At 48.5% G+C, this 15,372-nt stretch overlaps 1 protein-coding gene across 2 annotated transcripts in view; it reads right to left on the minus strand.

Moving 5' to 3' along the window:
- Positions 1-15,372, minus strand: part of E2F1 (E2F transcription factor 1) — a 72,213-nt gene that overhangs the window by 31,556 nt on the left and 25,285 nt on the right. For both annotated transcript variants that reach the window (XM_063960215.1, XM_063960214.1), the window contains 2 exons: positions 1,509-1,599; positions 505-724 (listed from right to left, as the gene is read on the minus strand). In XM_063960215.1, the coding sequence (XP_063816285.1) occupies positions 505-724; positions 1,509-1,599 (311 nt within the window). The remainder of the gene's footprint in view (positions 1-504; positions 725-1,508; positions 1,600-15,372) is intronic.

Raw genomic sequence — 15,372 nt, forward strand, 5'->3', positions numbered from 1 at the left:
GAGCCCGCTATTCCCATGGTCCTTACGGAGTTCCCAGTATCCCCTAGGACGTCAGAGAAATCAATCATAATTTAATAATAATAATAATAAATGTTTTTAAAAGCCATTTGGTTTAAACCAGCCAAGCCTGCATAGCACTAATGATGTCCAATTCACACCATTGACTATGTAGCTATAAAGTATATTATGGTGTATCCACGTGTGGAGGCAGTCAGGGCAACAGCACCCACCCTCTCCCATGAGATTTTTTATTGGCCGCTATATAGCGGAACGGAAGCACATCAGACAGGGAGAGCGCAGAGACTGCTGCTCAACTGCAGCAGCCTCCCCCCCCCCCCCCCCCCCCCCTACCCAGCAGTCTCCACGCTCTCCCTCCCTGTTGTGCCCCTGATACAGACACTCCATAACATGCTATTGTCTCGAATTATGGCCAGGTGAGAAAAGTGTATAATATAAGACCAGTCAACAAAAAGCAAATTAAGAATTTTTTGAATGTAAACTTACAGCCACTGAATGTGGTTTTTAGACTTTTTGGTAATCAAGTGTATCCCCTCAAGCACATTGGTGATGTCATAGATCCTCCTCTTCTGCACGTTTAGCACCTGGGCAGCCCAATTTAAATCCACCACACCATCAGCAGACTTGCTAAGGAGCTCCAGGAATCTCTTGGTTGTGAGGTTCAAAGATGTCTCATATCGAGACCTCTCCCCAGGGGATTTAACTCCTGCAAAGAACAAGGGGATAAAAGTCCCAAGTCATATTGTAGCTGTAAAACTACGGTAACCCTAAACAGGAAAAGTATTCAGTTTGATGTAAATGTGTGCTCACTTCAGATTAACCAAAACTAATTTGATTAAGTTCATATGGTCTATTCAGTCTGTAAAGGGGGGTACTCACGGAGCGATATTCTAAGCAATGACTAGATTGCTTAGAATATAAGCCTGATTGCTCCGTGTGTAGCCCTTACAGCGATAGCGATGCGCAGCCCTGTGCATCGCTGCTGCTGCTAGATTGGCCTGCCGTGCAGGCCAATCTAGCGGGTCACTCACTTCACCCACATATGTTGTAGAATAATTTAATCTTAAACTCATTGGCCAGATGTAAGTCTGTATGAAAGGAAAGAACATATTTGCTCAAAGGAAAACTGTTTTGAAAGACAGAAATTATGCTACAGACATGGGGGGGGGGGGGGGGCGATTGAATGGTTTTGTGGGTGCCCACCGGAGCTACTGAATCCACCCCTCCCCCAGTTGGGCACACATGACCCTTGTGTACACTCATCAGTACCAGGTTTAGCTAAAATCCAGGTTAGGGTGCTTCAAACCAGTGTTTTTCACACATTCGGCTCGCTACCCAGGAGCCTGTGAGCTGAAACGGTGGTTGTTAGGCGTCATCTAGTGGCAGTCAGGGTAACCAACAACTGAATTTCCCCCCATAGTGTTAACACAAAATCTCCCAAAAGACTAACCCATTCAAAAAACAAAAAAAAAATTTAAGTTTCGTCAAACCTCTTCCAGGGTTTCTCGTCTTCCCACGAGGTGTCTGGAGTCCCTCTGGAACATATCTGTGTACTGCTTCCAAATCCAATTTCCGTTTCACCTGTAAGAAAGGAAACTTTATAAACTGAGATAGATAGATCTATCTCTCAATGCAAAATAAAATTAGACCGTAGTATCTGAAAATAGTACAGGGAACGTATTAAAAGGAAGAAACCGTTGTACTTATTTATTGCCTACTTTGGAGTAATGACAGTTTTGTTCTTTGAGACTAATTTTATTACCATCCATGAGAACATTTCTTAAAATGAGTATAATTAGTGCTAGATGTACAGTATTAAATAGAAGAATTAGACAACATTTGTTTATGCAAGATCAGTTTATTCACAAATGTAAATATATCAGAATATATGGAATACAGACTAAATACCAGCAGTCAGGATGCCAGCAGTCACATGACCACTGCAGCATCCAGTCGGGATCCGGACTGAAAGTCGACCGTAACTAGGTCGACACGGTCTTTAGGTCGACATGAGTTTAACAATTTTCTTTTTTTTTAACCTTTTCATACTTAACGATCCACGTGGACTACGATTGGAACGGTAATCTGTGCCGAGCGAAGCGATAGCGGAGCGAAGGCACCATGCCCGAAGCATGGCGAGCGAAGCGAGCCATGCGAGGGGACGCGGTGCACTAATTGGGGTTCCCGGTCACTTTACGAAGAAAACACCAAAACATTAAAAACTCATGTCGACCTTTTGACCTGTCGACCTAAAGACCCTGTCAACCTAGTTACTGTCAACCAATAGTGGTCGACCTAGACATTGTCGACCTAGTTACTGTCGACTTTCAATACCACACCCCATCCAGTCAGTAAGTATTTAATTGAATCGGCCTCAAAATGCTTGGCTTCACTGTGTGCAACAGCTACCAAGTGATAAAAATAAATTCCAGATTTGACCCAGACAGATACTGTGAAAAAAAAAAAATCTAATACCCCTTTCACATCGCACAAATAACCCGGTATCGACACGGCATATTGCCGTGTCGACCCGGGTCAGTGTGCGATGTGAAAGGTCCTTGGTCGTTTTAGCGGGTCGCCTGACCCGGTAATTCAACCCGGTAAAAAAGAAGGGTTTTACCCGGGTTGATTACCGGGTCAGGTGCGGTGTGAATGGGAGCCGTGTCGATGCGACACTGATCCCATTCACAGCATAGGGAGAGGCAGCGCAGGAGATGAGCTCATCTCCCAGCGCCGCCTCCACCCCCGCCCCTGCTGCTCCCTCCGCTGCTATGGCAACCGACCCGGTATATTGCCGGGTCGGAAAGCCAGCAGCGGAGCGCAAATGCCGGATCCCACCCGGTAAGTACACGTTTGTCTTACCGGGTAGGATCCGGCATTTGCGGTCTGAAAGAGGTATAAGTTAAGTGCCCCCTCTGTGGCTTACCTTGCTAACAGCATAGCTCTGGGAACTTAACTAGGAATATAAAGGTTAGCATGTGTTAGCCATTAAACGGCAGGTGACTGAACAGCTTTGGCCAATCAACGCGGAGCTTCAACTGCACGGTAAGCCCGGCAGCTAATTGACTCTGCCCCTTATATGGCTGCAAGAGTTTTAGATATAAATGCGGTAAGTCGCAATAGAAGTTTACACACGTGTGCAGAGTGAGACGGACTCCGCTATCAAAAGATACTTTGTTAAAGTGGCATCTTTTGCATTCAATGGCCGATAGTCAATTGTTATATCGCGCCCGATCTCCCATCTAAAGTGACGGGAGATTGCGGGGCAATAATAGTTTCCGGTTATCACCGCTATAGCACTCAGGATTAGCCATGTAAAGCACCTAAACCAGAGTAAAAAGTCATGGGGGCCCAAACGGCTTACTTTTTTTGCGCATTTCAGTTTGCCATCCCTGGTGGTTGCAAGCGGAAATGCTGATATCAAAAACAATTGAATAGCTGCCAGCGGGCGCGACAGAGACTGGGTACACACCTGTGCGAGAAAGCACCTGATAGCCGACCCAGCAGCCAACTGGCAAGTGTGTATGCATACTCTATCAGCCGCTCGATATGTCAGGTCACAAGTCACAACTGGGCAGGCATTTGAACCTGCCCACCTGTAACCCGGCAGTGCTGCAGGGCCAAAAGCGTTATGTCTGAACGACACCGTTAACAGACATAAAGGGGGAGATTCAAATGTTTGAAAAGTCAGTTGGGAGTCTGTTTTTTCCTATCGACAGGAAAAAAAAATAAGATTTTACTCACCGGTAAATCTATTTCTCGTAGTCCGTAGTGGATGCTGGGAACTCCGTAAGGACCATGGGGGATAGACGGCTCCGCAGGAGACTGGGCACATCTAAAGAAAGCTTTAGGACTATCTGGTGTGCACTGGCTCCTCCCCCTATGACCCTCCTCCAAGCCTCAGTTAGGACACTGTGCCCGGAAGAGCTGACACAATAAGGAAGGATTTTTAATCCCGGGTAAGACTCATACCAGCCACACCAATCACACCGTATAACTCGTGATAGGAACCCCGGTTAACAGTATGATAACAATGGAACCTCTGAATAGATGGTTCGCAATAACAACCCGATTTGTGTAACAATAACTATTTACAAGTATTGCAGACAATCCGCACGTGGGATGGGCGCCCAGCATCCACTACGGACTACGAGAAATAGATTTACCGGTGAGTAAAATCTTATTTTCGGACGTCCTAGTGGATGCTGGGAACTCCGTAAGGACCATGGGGATTATACCAAAGCTCCCATACGGGCAGGAGAGTGCGGATGACTCTGCAGCACCGAATGAGAGAACTCCAGGTCCTCCTTAGCCAGGGTATCAAATTTATAAAATTTTGCAAACGTGTTTGCCCCTGACCAAGTAGCAGCTCGGCCAAGTTGTAAAGCCGAGACCCCTCGGGCAGGCGCCCAAGATGAGCCCACCTTCCTTGTGGAGTGGGCTTTTAGAGATTTAGGCTGCGGTAGTCCCACCGCAGAATGCGCAAGCTGAATAGTGCTACAAATCCAGCGCGCTATAGTCTGCTTAGAAGCAGGAGCACCCAGCTTGTTGGGTGCATCTAGGATAAACAGCTAGTCAGTTTTCCTGACTCCAGCCGTCCTGGAAATAATAAGAATTTACTTACCGATAATTCTATTTCTCGGAGTCCGTAGTGGATGCTGGGGTTCCTGAAAGGACCATGGGGAATAGCGGCTCCGCAGGAGACAGGGCACAAAAAAGTAAAGCTTTACTAGGTCAGGTGGTGTGCACTGGCTCCTCCCCCTATGACCCTCCTCCAGACTCCAGTTAGGTACTGTGCCCGGACGAGCATACACAATAAGGGAGGCATTTTGAATCCCGGGTAAGACTCATACCAGCCACACCAATCACACCGTACAACTTGTGATCTAAACCCAGTTAACAGTATGACAACAGAAAGGGCCTCATAAAGATGGCTCCTTAACAATAACCCGAATTAGTTAACAATAACTATGTACAAGTATTGCAGATAATCCGCACTTGGGATGGGCGCCCAGCATCCACTACGGACTCCGAGAAATAGAATTATCGGTAAGTAAATTCTTATTTTCTCTATCGTCCTAAGTGGATGCTGGGGTTCCTGAAAGGACCATGGGGATTATACCAAAGCTCCCAAACGGGCGGGAGAGTGCGGATGACTCTGCAGCACCGAATGAGAGAACTCCAGGTCCTCCTTTGCCAGGGTATCAAATTTGTAAAATTTTACAAACGTGTTCTCCCCCGACCACGTAGCTGCTCGGCAGAGTTGTAATGCCGAGACCCCTCGGGCAGCCGCCCAAGATGAGCCCACCTTCCTTGTGGAGTGGGCTTTTACAGTTTTAGGCTGTGGCAGGCCTGCCACAGAATGTGCAAGTTGAATTGTGTTACAAATCCAACGAGCAATCGACTGCTTAGAAGCAGGTGCGCCCAACTTGTTGGGTGCATACAATATAAACAGCGAGTCAGATTTTCTGACTCCAGCCGTCCTTGCAATGTATATTTTTAAGGCTCTGACAACGTCCAACAACTTGGAGTCCTCCAAGTCGCTAGTGGCCGCAGGCACCACAATAGGTTGGTTTAGATGAAATGCTGATACCACTTTAGGGAGAAAATGCGGACGAGTCCGCCGTTCTGCCCTATCCGAATGGAAGATTAGATAAGGACTTTTATAAGATAAAGCCGCCAATTCAGATACTCTCCTGGCAGAGGCCAGGGCTAGTAACATAGTCACTTTCAATGTGAGATATTTCAAATCCACCTTTTTCAATGGTTCAAACCAATGGGATTTGAGGAAATCTAAAACTACATTTAGATCCCACGGTGCCACCGGAGGCACCACAGGAGGCTGTATATGCAGTACTCCCTTGACAAAAGTCTGGACCTCAGGGACAGAGGCCAATTCTTTTTGGAAGAATATTGACAGGGCCGAAATTTGAACCTTAATGGATCCCAATTTGAGACCCATAGATAATCCTGATTGCAGGAAATGTAGGAAACGACCCAGTTGGAATTCCTCCGTCTGAACCCTCCGATCCTCGCACCACGCTACATATTTTCGCCAAATGCGGTGATAATGTTTCACGGTGACTTCCTTCCGTGCCCTAATCAAGGTAGGAATGACTTCTTCTGGAATGCCTTTCCCTTTTAGGATCTGGCGTTCAACCGCCATGCCGTCAAACGCAGCCGCGGTAAGTCTTGAAAAAGACAGGGACCCTGCTGTAGCAGGTCCCTTCTCAGAGGTAGAGGCCACGGTTCGTCCGTGAGCATCTCTTGAAGTTCCGGATACCAAGTCCTTCTCGGCCAATCCGGAACCACTAGTATTGTTCTTACTCTTCTTTGCCGTATGATCTTCAATACCTTTGGTATGAGCGGCAGAGGAGGAAACACATACACTGACTGGTACACCCAAGGAGTTACCAGTGCGTCCACAGCTATTGCCTGTGGATCTCTTGACCTGGCGCAATATTTGTCCAGTTTCTTGTTGAGGCGAGACGCCATCATGTCTACAATTGGTCTTTCCCAACGGTCTATTAACATGTTGAAGACTTCTGGATGTAGACCCCACTCTCCCGGATGAAGATCGTGTCTGCTGAGGAAGTCTGCTTCCCAGTTGTCCACGCCCGGGATGAACACTGCTGACAGTGCTATCACGTGATTCTCCGCCCAGCGAAGAATCTTGGCAGCTTCTGCCATTGCACTCCTGCTTCTTGTGCCGCCCTGCCTGTTTACATGGGCGACCGCCGTGATGTTGTCCGACTGAATCAACACCGGCTTTCCTTGCAGGAGAAGTTCCGCCTGGCTTAGAGCATTGTAGATTGCTCTTAGTTCCAGAATGTTTATGTGAAGAGACTTTTCCAGACTCGTCCATACTCCCTGGAAGTTTCTTCCTTGTGTGACTGCTCCCCAGCCTCTCAGGCTGGCGTCCGTGGTCACCAGGATCCAATCCTGAATGCCGAATCTGCGGCCTTCTAATAGGTGAGCCTTCTGCAACCACCACAGAAGTGACACCCTTGTCTTTGGTGACAGGGTTATTCGCAGGTGCATCTGCAGATGCGACCCTGACCATTTGTCCAACAGATCCCTTTGGAATATTCTTGCATGGAATCTGCCGAATGGAATTGCTTCGTAAGAAGCCACCATTTTTCCCAGGACTCTTGTGCATTGATGTACTGACACTTTTCCTGGTTTTAGGAGGTTCCTGACCAGATCGGATAACTCCTTGGCTTTTTCCTCTGGAAGGAAAACCTTTTTCTGAACCGTGTCCAGAATCATTCCTAGGAACAGCAGACGAGTTGTCGGGATTAAATGGGATTTTGGAATATTCAGAATCCACCCGTGTTGTCTTAGCACCTCTTGAGATAGTGCTAAAGCTGTCTCCAGCTGTTCTCTGGACCTTGCCCTTATTAGGAGATCGTCCAAGTATGGGATAACTAATACGCCTTTTCTTCGAAGAAGAATCATCATCTCGGCCATTACCTTGGTAAAGACCCGAGGCGCCGTGGACAATCCGAACGGCAGCGTCTGAAACTGATAGTGACAGTTTTGAACAATGAACCTGAGGTACCCCTGGTGTGCGGGGTAAATCGGAACGTGTAGATACGCATCCTTGATGTCCAAGGATACCATAAAGTCCCCTTCTTCCAGGTTCGCTATCACTGCTCTGAGTGACTCCATCTTGAACTTGAACTTTTTTATGTAGAGGTTCAAGGACTTCAGATTTAGAATAGGCCTTACCGAGCCATCCGGCTTCGGTACCACAAATAGAGTGGAATAATACCCCTTTCCTTGTTGTAATAGGGGTACTTTGACTATCACCTGCTGAGCGTACAGCTTGTGAATGGCTTCCAACACCCTCTCCCTTTCGGAAGAGACGGTTGGTAAGGCAGACTTCAGGAAACGATGAGGAGGATCCGTCTCTAATTCCAACCTGTACCCCTGAGATATTATCTGCAGGATCCAGGGGTCTACCTGCGAGTGAGCCCACTGCGCGCTGTAATTTTTGAGACGGCCCCCCACTGTCCCCGAGTCCGCTTGAGAGGCCCCAGCGTCATGCTGAGGTTTTTGCAGGAGCCGGGGAGGGCTTCTGTTCCTGGGAAGGAGCTGCCTGTTGGTGTCTCTTCCCTTTTCCTCTGCCTCGTGGCAGGTACGACAAGCCCTTTGCTCTCTTATTTTTGTAGGAGCGAAAAGGCTGCGGTTGAAAGGTCGGTGCCTTTCTCTGTTGGGGAGTGACTTGAGGTAAAAAAGTGGATTTCCCGGCAGTAGCCGTGGCCACCAAGTCTGATAGACCAACTCCAAATAACTCCTCCCCTTTATACGGCAAAACCTCCATGTGACGTTTTGAATCCGCATCGCCTGTCCACTGTCGTGTCCATAAGGCTCTTCTGGCTGAAATGGACATAGCACTCACCCGAGATGCCAGTGTGCAAATATCCCTCTGTGCATCACGCATATAGATAAATGCATCCTTTATTTGTTCTAACGACAGTAAAACATTGTCCCTATCTAGGGTATCAATATTTTCAATCAGGGATTCTGACCAAACTACTCCAGCACTGCACATCCAGGCAGTTGCTATAGCTGGTCGTAGTATAACACCTGCATGTGTGTATATATTCTTTTGAATAACTTCCATCTTTCTATCTGATGGATCCTTAAGTGCGGCCGTCTCAGGAGAGGGTAACGCCACTTGTTTGGATAAGCGTGTGAGCGCCTTGTCCACCTTAGGGGGTGTTTCCCAGCGCGCCCTAACCTCTGGCGGGAAAGGGTATAATGCCAATAACTTTTTTGAAATTATCAACTTTTTATCAGGAGCAACCCACGCTTCATCACACACGTCATTTAATTCTTCTGATTCAGGAAAAACTGTTTGTAGTTTTTTCACACCATACATAATACCCTGTTTTACGGTATCTGTAGTATCAGCTAAATGTAACGTCTCCTTCATTGCCAAAATCATATAACGTGTGGCCCTACTGGAAAATACGTTTGAATTTCTACCGTCGTCACTGGAATCAGTGCCCGTGTCTGGGTCTGTGTCGACCGACTGAGGCAAAGGGCGTTTTACAGCCCCTGACGGTGTTTGAGGCGCCTGGACAGGCATTAATTGATTGTCCGGCCGCCTCATGTCCTCAACTGACTGTTTAAGGGAAGATAAACCATCACGTAATTCCACAAATAAAGGCATCCATTCTGGTGTCGACCCCCTGGGGGGTGACATCTGCATATTTGGCAATTGCTCCGCCTCCACACCAATATCGTCCTCATACATGTCGACACCACGTACCGACACACACCGCAAACTCACAGGGAATGCTCTAATGAAGACAGGACCCACTAGCCCTTTTGGGGAGACAGAGGGAGAGTCTGCCAGCACACACCACAAAGCGCTATATATACAAGGGATATCCTTATATTAAGTGCTCCCTTATAGCTGCTTTAATATATATATATATATATAGCCATTAATGTGCCCCCCCTCTCTGTTTTACCCTGTTTCTGTAGTGCAGTGCAGGGGAGAGACCTGGGAGCCGTTCTGACCAGCGGAGCTGTGACAGAAAATGGCGCCGTGTGCTGAGGAGATAGGCCCCGCCCCTTTTTCGGCGGGTTCTTCTCCCGCTATTTTTCCAGTCAGGCAGGGGTTAAATATCTCCATATAGCCCCTATGGGCTATATGTGAGGTATTTTTAGCCTTGTATAAGGTTTATATTTGCCTCTCAGAGCGCCCCCCCCCAGCGCTCTGCACCCTCAGTGACTGCCCAGTGAAGTGTGCTGAGAGGAAAATGGCGCACAGCTGCAGTGCTGTGCGCTACCTTATGAAGACTGAGGAGTCTTCAGCCGCCGGTTTCCGGACCTCTTCACGCTTCAGCATCTGCAAGGGGGTCGGCGGCGCGGCTCCGGGACCGGACTCCACGGCTGGGCCTGTGTTCGATCCCTCTGGAGCTAATGGTGTCCAGTAGCCAAGCAGCAAATCCACTCTGCATGCAGGTGAGTTTACTACTTTCCCCCTAAGTCCCACGTTGCAGTGATCCTGTTGCCAGCAGGACTCACTGTAAAGAAAAAAAACCTAAACTAAACTTTCTCTAAGCAGCTCTTTAGGAGAGCCACCTAGATTGCACCCTTCTCGTTCGGGCACAAAATCTAACTGGAGTCTGGAGGAGGGTCATAGGGGGAGGAGCCAGTGCACACCACCTGACCTAGTAAAGCTTTACTTTTTTGTGCCCTGTCTCCTGCGGAGCCGCTATTCCCCATGGTCCTTTCAGGAACCCCAGCATCCACTTAGGACGATAGAGAAATAATTTTTCAGGGCCCTGACTACGTCCAGTAACTTGGAATCCTCCAGGTCCCTAGTAGCCGCAGGCACCACAATAGGTTGGTACAAGTGAAAACCTGATACCACCTTCGGGAGAAAGTGAGGACGAGACCTCAACTCTGCCCTATCCATATGGAATGTCAGGTAAGGGCTTTTTTTTATGACAAAGCCGCCAATTCTGACACATGCCTGGCCGAAGCAAGAGCCAACACATGACCACTTTTCATGTGAGATATTTCAAATCCACGGTTTTAAGTGGCTCAAACCAATGTGATTCCAGGAACTCCAAAACCACATTGAGATCCCAAGGTGCCACTGGGGCACAAAGAAGGGGCTGAATATGCAGCACTCCCTTACAACGTCTGAACTTCAGGCTGACATCCTTCCTGGCTTTGATCAGGATAAGAATGACTTCCTCCGGAATGCCCTTTTCCTTCAGGATCCGGTGTTCAACCGCCATGCCGTCAAACGCAGCCGCGGTAAGTCTTGGAACAGACAGGGCCCATGCTGCAGCAGGTCTTGTCTGAGCGGTAGAGGCCATGGGTCCCCTGAGATCATTTCTTGAAGTTCCGGGTACCAAGCTCTTCTTGGCCAATCCGGAACAATGAGTATAGTTCTTACTCCTCTTTTTCTTATTATCCTCAGTACCTTGGGTATGAGAGGGAGAGGAGGGAACACAAACCGACTGGTACACCCGCGGTGTCACTAGAGCGTCCACAGCGATCGCCTGAGGTTCCCTTGACCTGGCGCAATATTTTTTATTGAGGCGGGACGCCATCATGTCCACCTGTGGTCTTTCCCAACGGTTTACCAGCATTTGGAAGACTTCTGGATGAAGTCCCTATTCTCCCGGGTGGAGTCTGCTGCGGAAGTCTGCTTCCCAGTTGTCCACTCCCGGAATGAACACTGCTGCCAGTGCTACCACATGATTTTCCGCCCAAAGGGGAATCCCTGTGGCTTCTGCCATCGCCCTCCTGCTTCTTGTGCCGCCCTGCCTGTTTACATGGGCGAGCGCCGTGATGTTGTCTGATTGGATCAGTACGGCTGGTGAAGCAGGGGCCTTGTTTTTCTTAGGGCCTTGTAAATGGCTCTTATCTCCAGAAAATTTATGTTAAGTGAAAAACTACTGTTTGGACATAGTCCTTGGAATTTTATTCCCTGTGTGACTGCACCCCAGCCCCGAAGGCTGGCATCCGTGGTCACCAGGACCCAGTCCTGTATTCCGAATCTGCGGCCCTCTAGTAGATGAGCCCTCTGCAGCCACCACCGCAGCGACACCCTGGTTCTTGCCGACCGGGTTATCCGCTGCTGTATCTGGAGATGGGACCCGGACCATTTGTCCAACAGGTCCCCCTGGAAATTCCTTGCGTGGAACTTTCCGAATGGAATTGCTTCGTACGAAGCTACCATTTTTCCCAGGACTCGTGTGCATTGATGTACCGACACCTGTCCCGGTCTTAGGAGGTTTCTGACTAGAGATGACAACTCCTCGGCTTTTTCCATTGGAAGAAACACTTTCTTCTGGTCTGTTTCCAGAATCATTCCCAGGAACAGAAGACGTGTCGTCGGGACAAGCTGTGACTTTGGAATTGAGAATCCAGTCCTGCTGTTGCAGCACTTCCCGAGAAAGTGCTACCCCCTTACCAACTGTTCCTTGGACCTCGCCTTTATCAGGAGATCGTCCAAGTACGGGATAATTAAAACTCCCTTCTTGCGAAGGAGTATCGTCATTTCGGTCATTACCCATGGTAAAGACCCTCGGTGCCGTGGATAATCCAAACGGCAGCGTCTGGAACTGATAGTGACAGTCCTGTACCACAATCTTGAGGTACTCCTGGTGAGGAGGGTAAATGGGGACATGCAGGTAAGTATCCTTGATGTCCAGAGAGACCCTGTAATCCCCCTCGTCCAGGATCGCAATAATCGCCCTGAGCGATTCCATCTTGAACTTGAATCTTTTGTTATATGTGTTCAAGGATTTTAAAGTTAAGATGGGTCTCACCGAACCGTCCGGTTTCGGTACCACAAACATTGTGGAAAAGTAACCCTTTTCCTGTTGGAGGGGTACCTTGATAATCACTTGCTGTGAATACAGTTTTTTTGGATAGCCACCAACACTGCCTCCCTGGCAGAGGGAGTTGCCGGTAAGGCAGATTTTAGGAAACGACGGGGGGGGGGGGGGGGGGGGGGACATCTCGAATTCTAGCCTGTACCTCTGAGATACTGTTTGAAGAACCCAGGGATCCACCTGTGAGAGAGCCCACTGTGCGCTGAAATTTCTGAGATGGGCCCCCACCGTACCCGGGTCCGCCTGAGCAGCCCCAGCGTCATGCTGTGGACTTACCGGACGCAGGGGAGGACTTCTGCTCCCGGGAACTAGCTGTGTGCTGCAGCTTTTTCCCTGTACCTTTTCCTCTTGGCAGAAAGGATGAGCCTCTAGCCCTCTACTTTTCTGGGGCCGAAGGGACTGTACCTGATAATACAGTGCTTACTTTTGCTGTGGGGTAGCTTGTGGCAAAAGTTTTGATTTCCCAGCCGTAGCTGTGGAAACGAGGTCTGAAAGACCATCCCCAAACAGTTCCACCCCCTTCTAGGGCAAACTTCCATGTGCCGTTTTGAACCGGCATCGCCCGACCATTGCAGAGTCCATAACCCCCGTCTGGCGGCAATGGTTTTACATTCGCTTATTAGTGATGCCAGTCGGCAAATATCCCTCTGTGCATCACGCATGTATAAGACAGCGTCTTTTATATGCTCTGTTTTCAGCAAAATATTGTCCCTATCTATAGTATAAATATTATCCAACAGGGAATCTGACCACGCAGCTGCCGCATTGCACATCCATGCCGAGGCAATAGCAGGTCTCAATATAATGCCTGTGTGTGTATATAGCTTTAAGGGTAGTTTTCTGCTTTCTATCAGCAGGTCCTTCAGGACGGCCGTATCCGTGACTGTAGTGCCACCTTTTTTAATAAGCGTGTAACCGCTTTATCTACCCTAGGGGTTATTTCCCAACGTGACCTATCCTCTGGCGGAAAAGGGTACGCTGCTTAGAAATTATCAATTTCTTATCGGGGGAAGTCCACGCTTCCTCACACACCTCATCAATTCCTCAGATGCAGGAAAACTACTGGTAGTTTTGTCACCAAACATAATACCCTTTTTTGTGGTATCTGGGGTATTATCAGAAAATAAGAATTTACTTACCGATAATTCTATTTCTCGTAGTCCGTAGTAGATGCTGGGGACTCCGTCAGGACCATGGGGAATAGCGGCTCCGCAGGAGACATGGCACAAAAAGTAAGCTTTTAGGATCACATGGTGTGTACTGGCTCCTCCCCCTATGACCCTCCTCCAAGCCTCAGTTAGGTACTGTGCCCGGACGAGCGTACACAATAAGGAAGGATATTGAACCCCGGGTAAGACTCATACCAGCCACACCAATCACACCGTATAACTTGTGATCTGAACCCAGTTAACAGTATGACAAACGTAGGAGCCTCTGAACAGACGGCTCACAACAAATAACAACCCGATTTTTTTGTAACAATAACTATGTACAAGTATTGCAGACAATCCGCACTTGGGATGGGCGCCCAGCATCCACTACGGACTACGAGAAATAGAATTATCGGTAAGTAAATTCTTATTTTCTCTAACGTCCTAAGTGGATGCTGGGGACTCAGTCAGGACCATGGGGATTATACCAAAGCTCCCAAACGGGCGGGAGAGTGCGGATGACTCTGCAGCACCGAATGAGAGAACTCAAGGTCCTCCTCAGCCAGGGTATCAAATTTGTAGAATTTTGCAAACGTGTTTGCCCCTGACCAAGTAGCAGCTCGGCAGAGTTGTAATGCCGAGACTCCCCGGGCAGCCGCCCAGGATGAGCCCACTTTCCTTGTGGAATGGGCCTTGACAGATTTAGGTTGTGGTAAGCCTGCCACAGAATGTGCAAGTTGAATTGTGCTACAAATCCAACGAGCAATTGTCTGCTTAGAAGCAGGAGCACCCATCTTGTTGGGTGCATACAATATAAGCAGTGAGTCAGACTTTCTGACTCCAGCCGTTCTTGAAATATATATTTTCAATGCCCGGACCACGTCCAACAACTTGGAATCCTCCAACTCGTTAGTAGCCGCAGGCACCACAATAGGCTGGTTCAGGTGAAACGCTGACATCACCTTAGGCAGAAAATGAGGACGCGTCCGCAGTTCTGCCCTGTCCGTATGGAAAATCAGATATGGGCTCTTATATGATAAAGCCGCCAATTCTGATACTCTCCTGGCTGAAGCCAGGGCCAGTAGCATGGTTACTTTCCATGTGATATACTTCATCTCCACCGATTTGAGCGGCTCAAACCAATGGGATTTTAGAAAATCCAAGACTACATTAAGATCCCACGGTGCCACTGGGGGCACAACCGGGGGTTGTATATGTAGTACTCCTTTTACAAAAGTCTGGACTTCAGGAACTGAAGCCAATTCTTTCTGGAAGAAAATCGACAGGGCCGAAATTTGAACCTTAATGGACCCCAATTTGAGGCCCATAGACAATCCTGTTTGCAGGAAATGTAGGAATCGACCCAGTTGAAATTCCTCCGTGGGGGCCTTCCTGGCCTCACACCACGCAACATATTTCCTCCAAATGCGGTGATAATGTTGTGCAGTCACCTCCTTCCTGGCCTTTACCAGTGTAGGAATGACCTCTTCCGGAATGCCTTTTTCCTTTAGAATTCGGCGTTCAACCGCCATGCCGTCAAACGCAGCCGCGGTAAGTCTTGGAACAGACACGGTCCCTGCTGAAGCAGGTCCCGTCTTAGAGGTAGAGGCCACGGATCCTCCGTGAGCATCTCTTGAAGTTCCGGGTACCAAGTTCTTCTTGGCCAATCCGGAGCCACTAGTATCGTTCTTACTCCCTTTTGCCGTATAATTCTCAGTACTTTTGGTATGAGAGGCAGAGGAGGGAACACATACACTGACTGGAACACCCACGGTGTTACCAGAGCGTCCACCGCTATTGCCTGAGGATCTCTTGACCTGGCGCAATAC

The sequence above is a fragment of the Pseudophryne corroboree genome, chromosome 3 (genome assembly GCF_028390025.1).
Source record: "Pseudophryne corroboree isolate aPseCor3 chromosome 3, aPseCor3.hap2, whole genome shotgun sequence".
NCBI lineage: Eukaryota > Metazoa > Chordata > Amphibia > Anura > Myobatrachidae > Pseudophryne > Pseudophryne corroboree.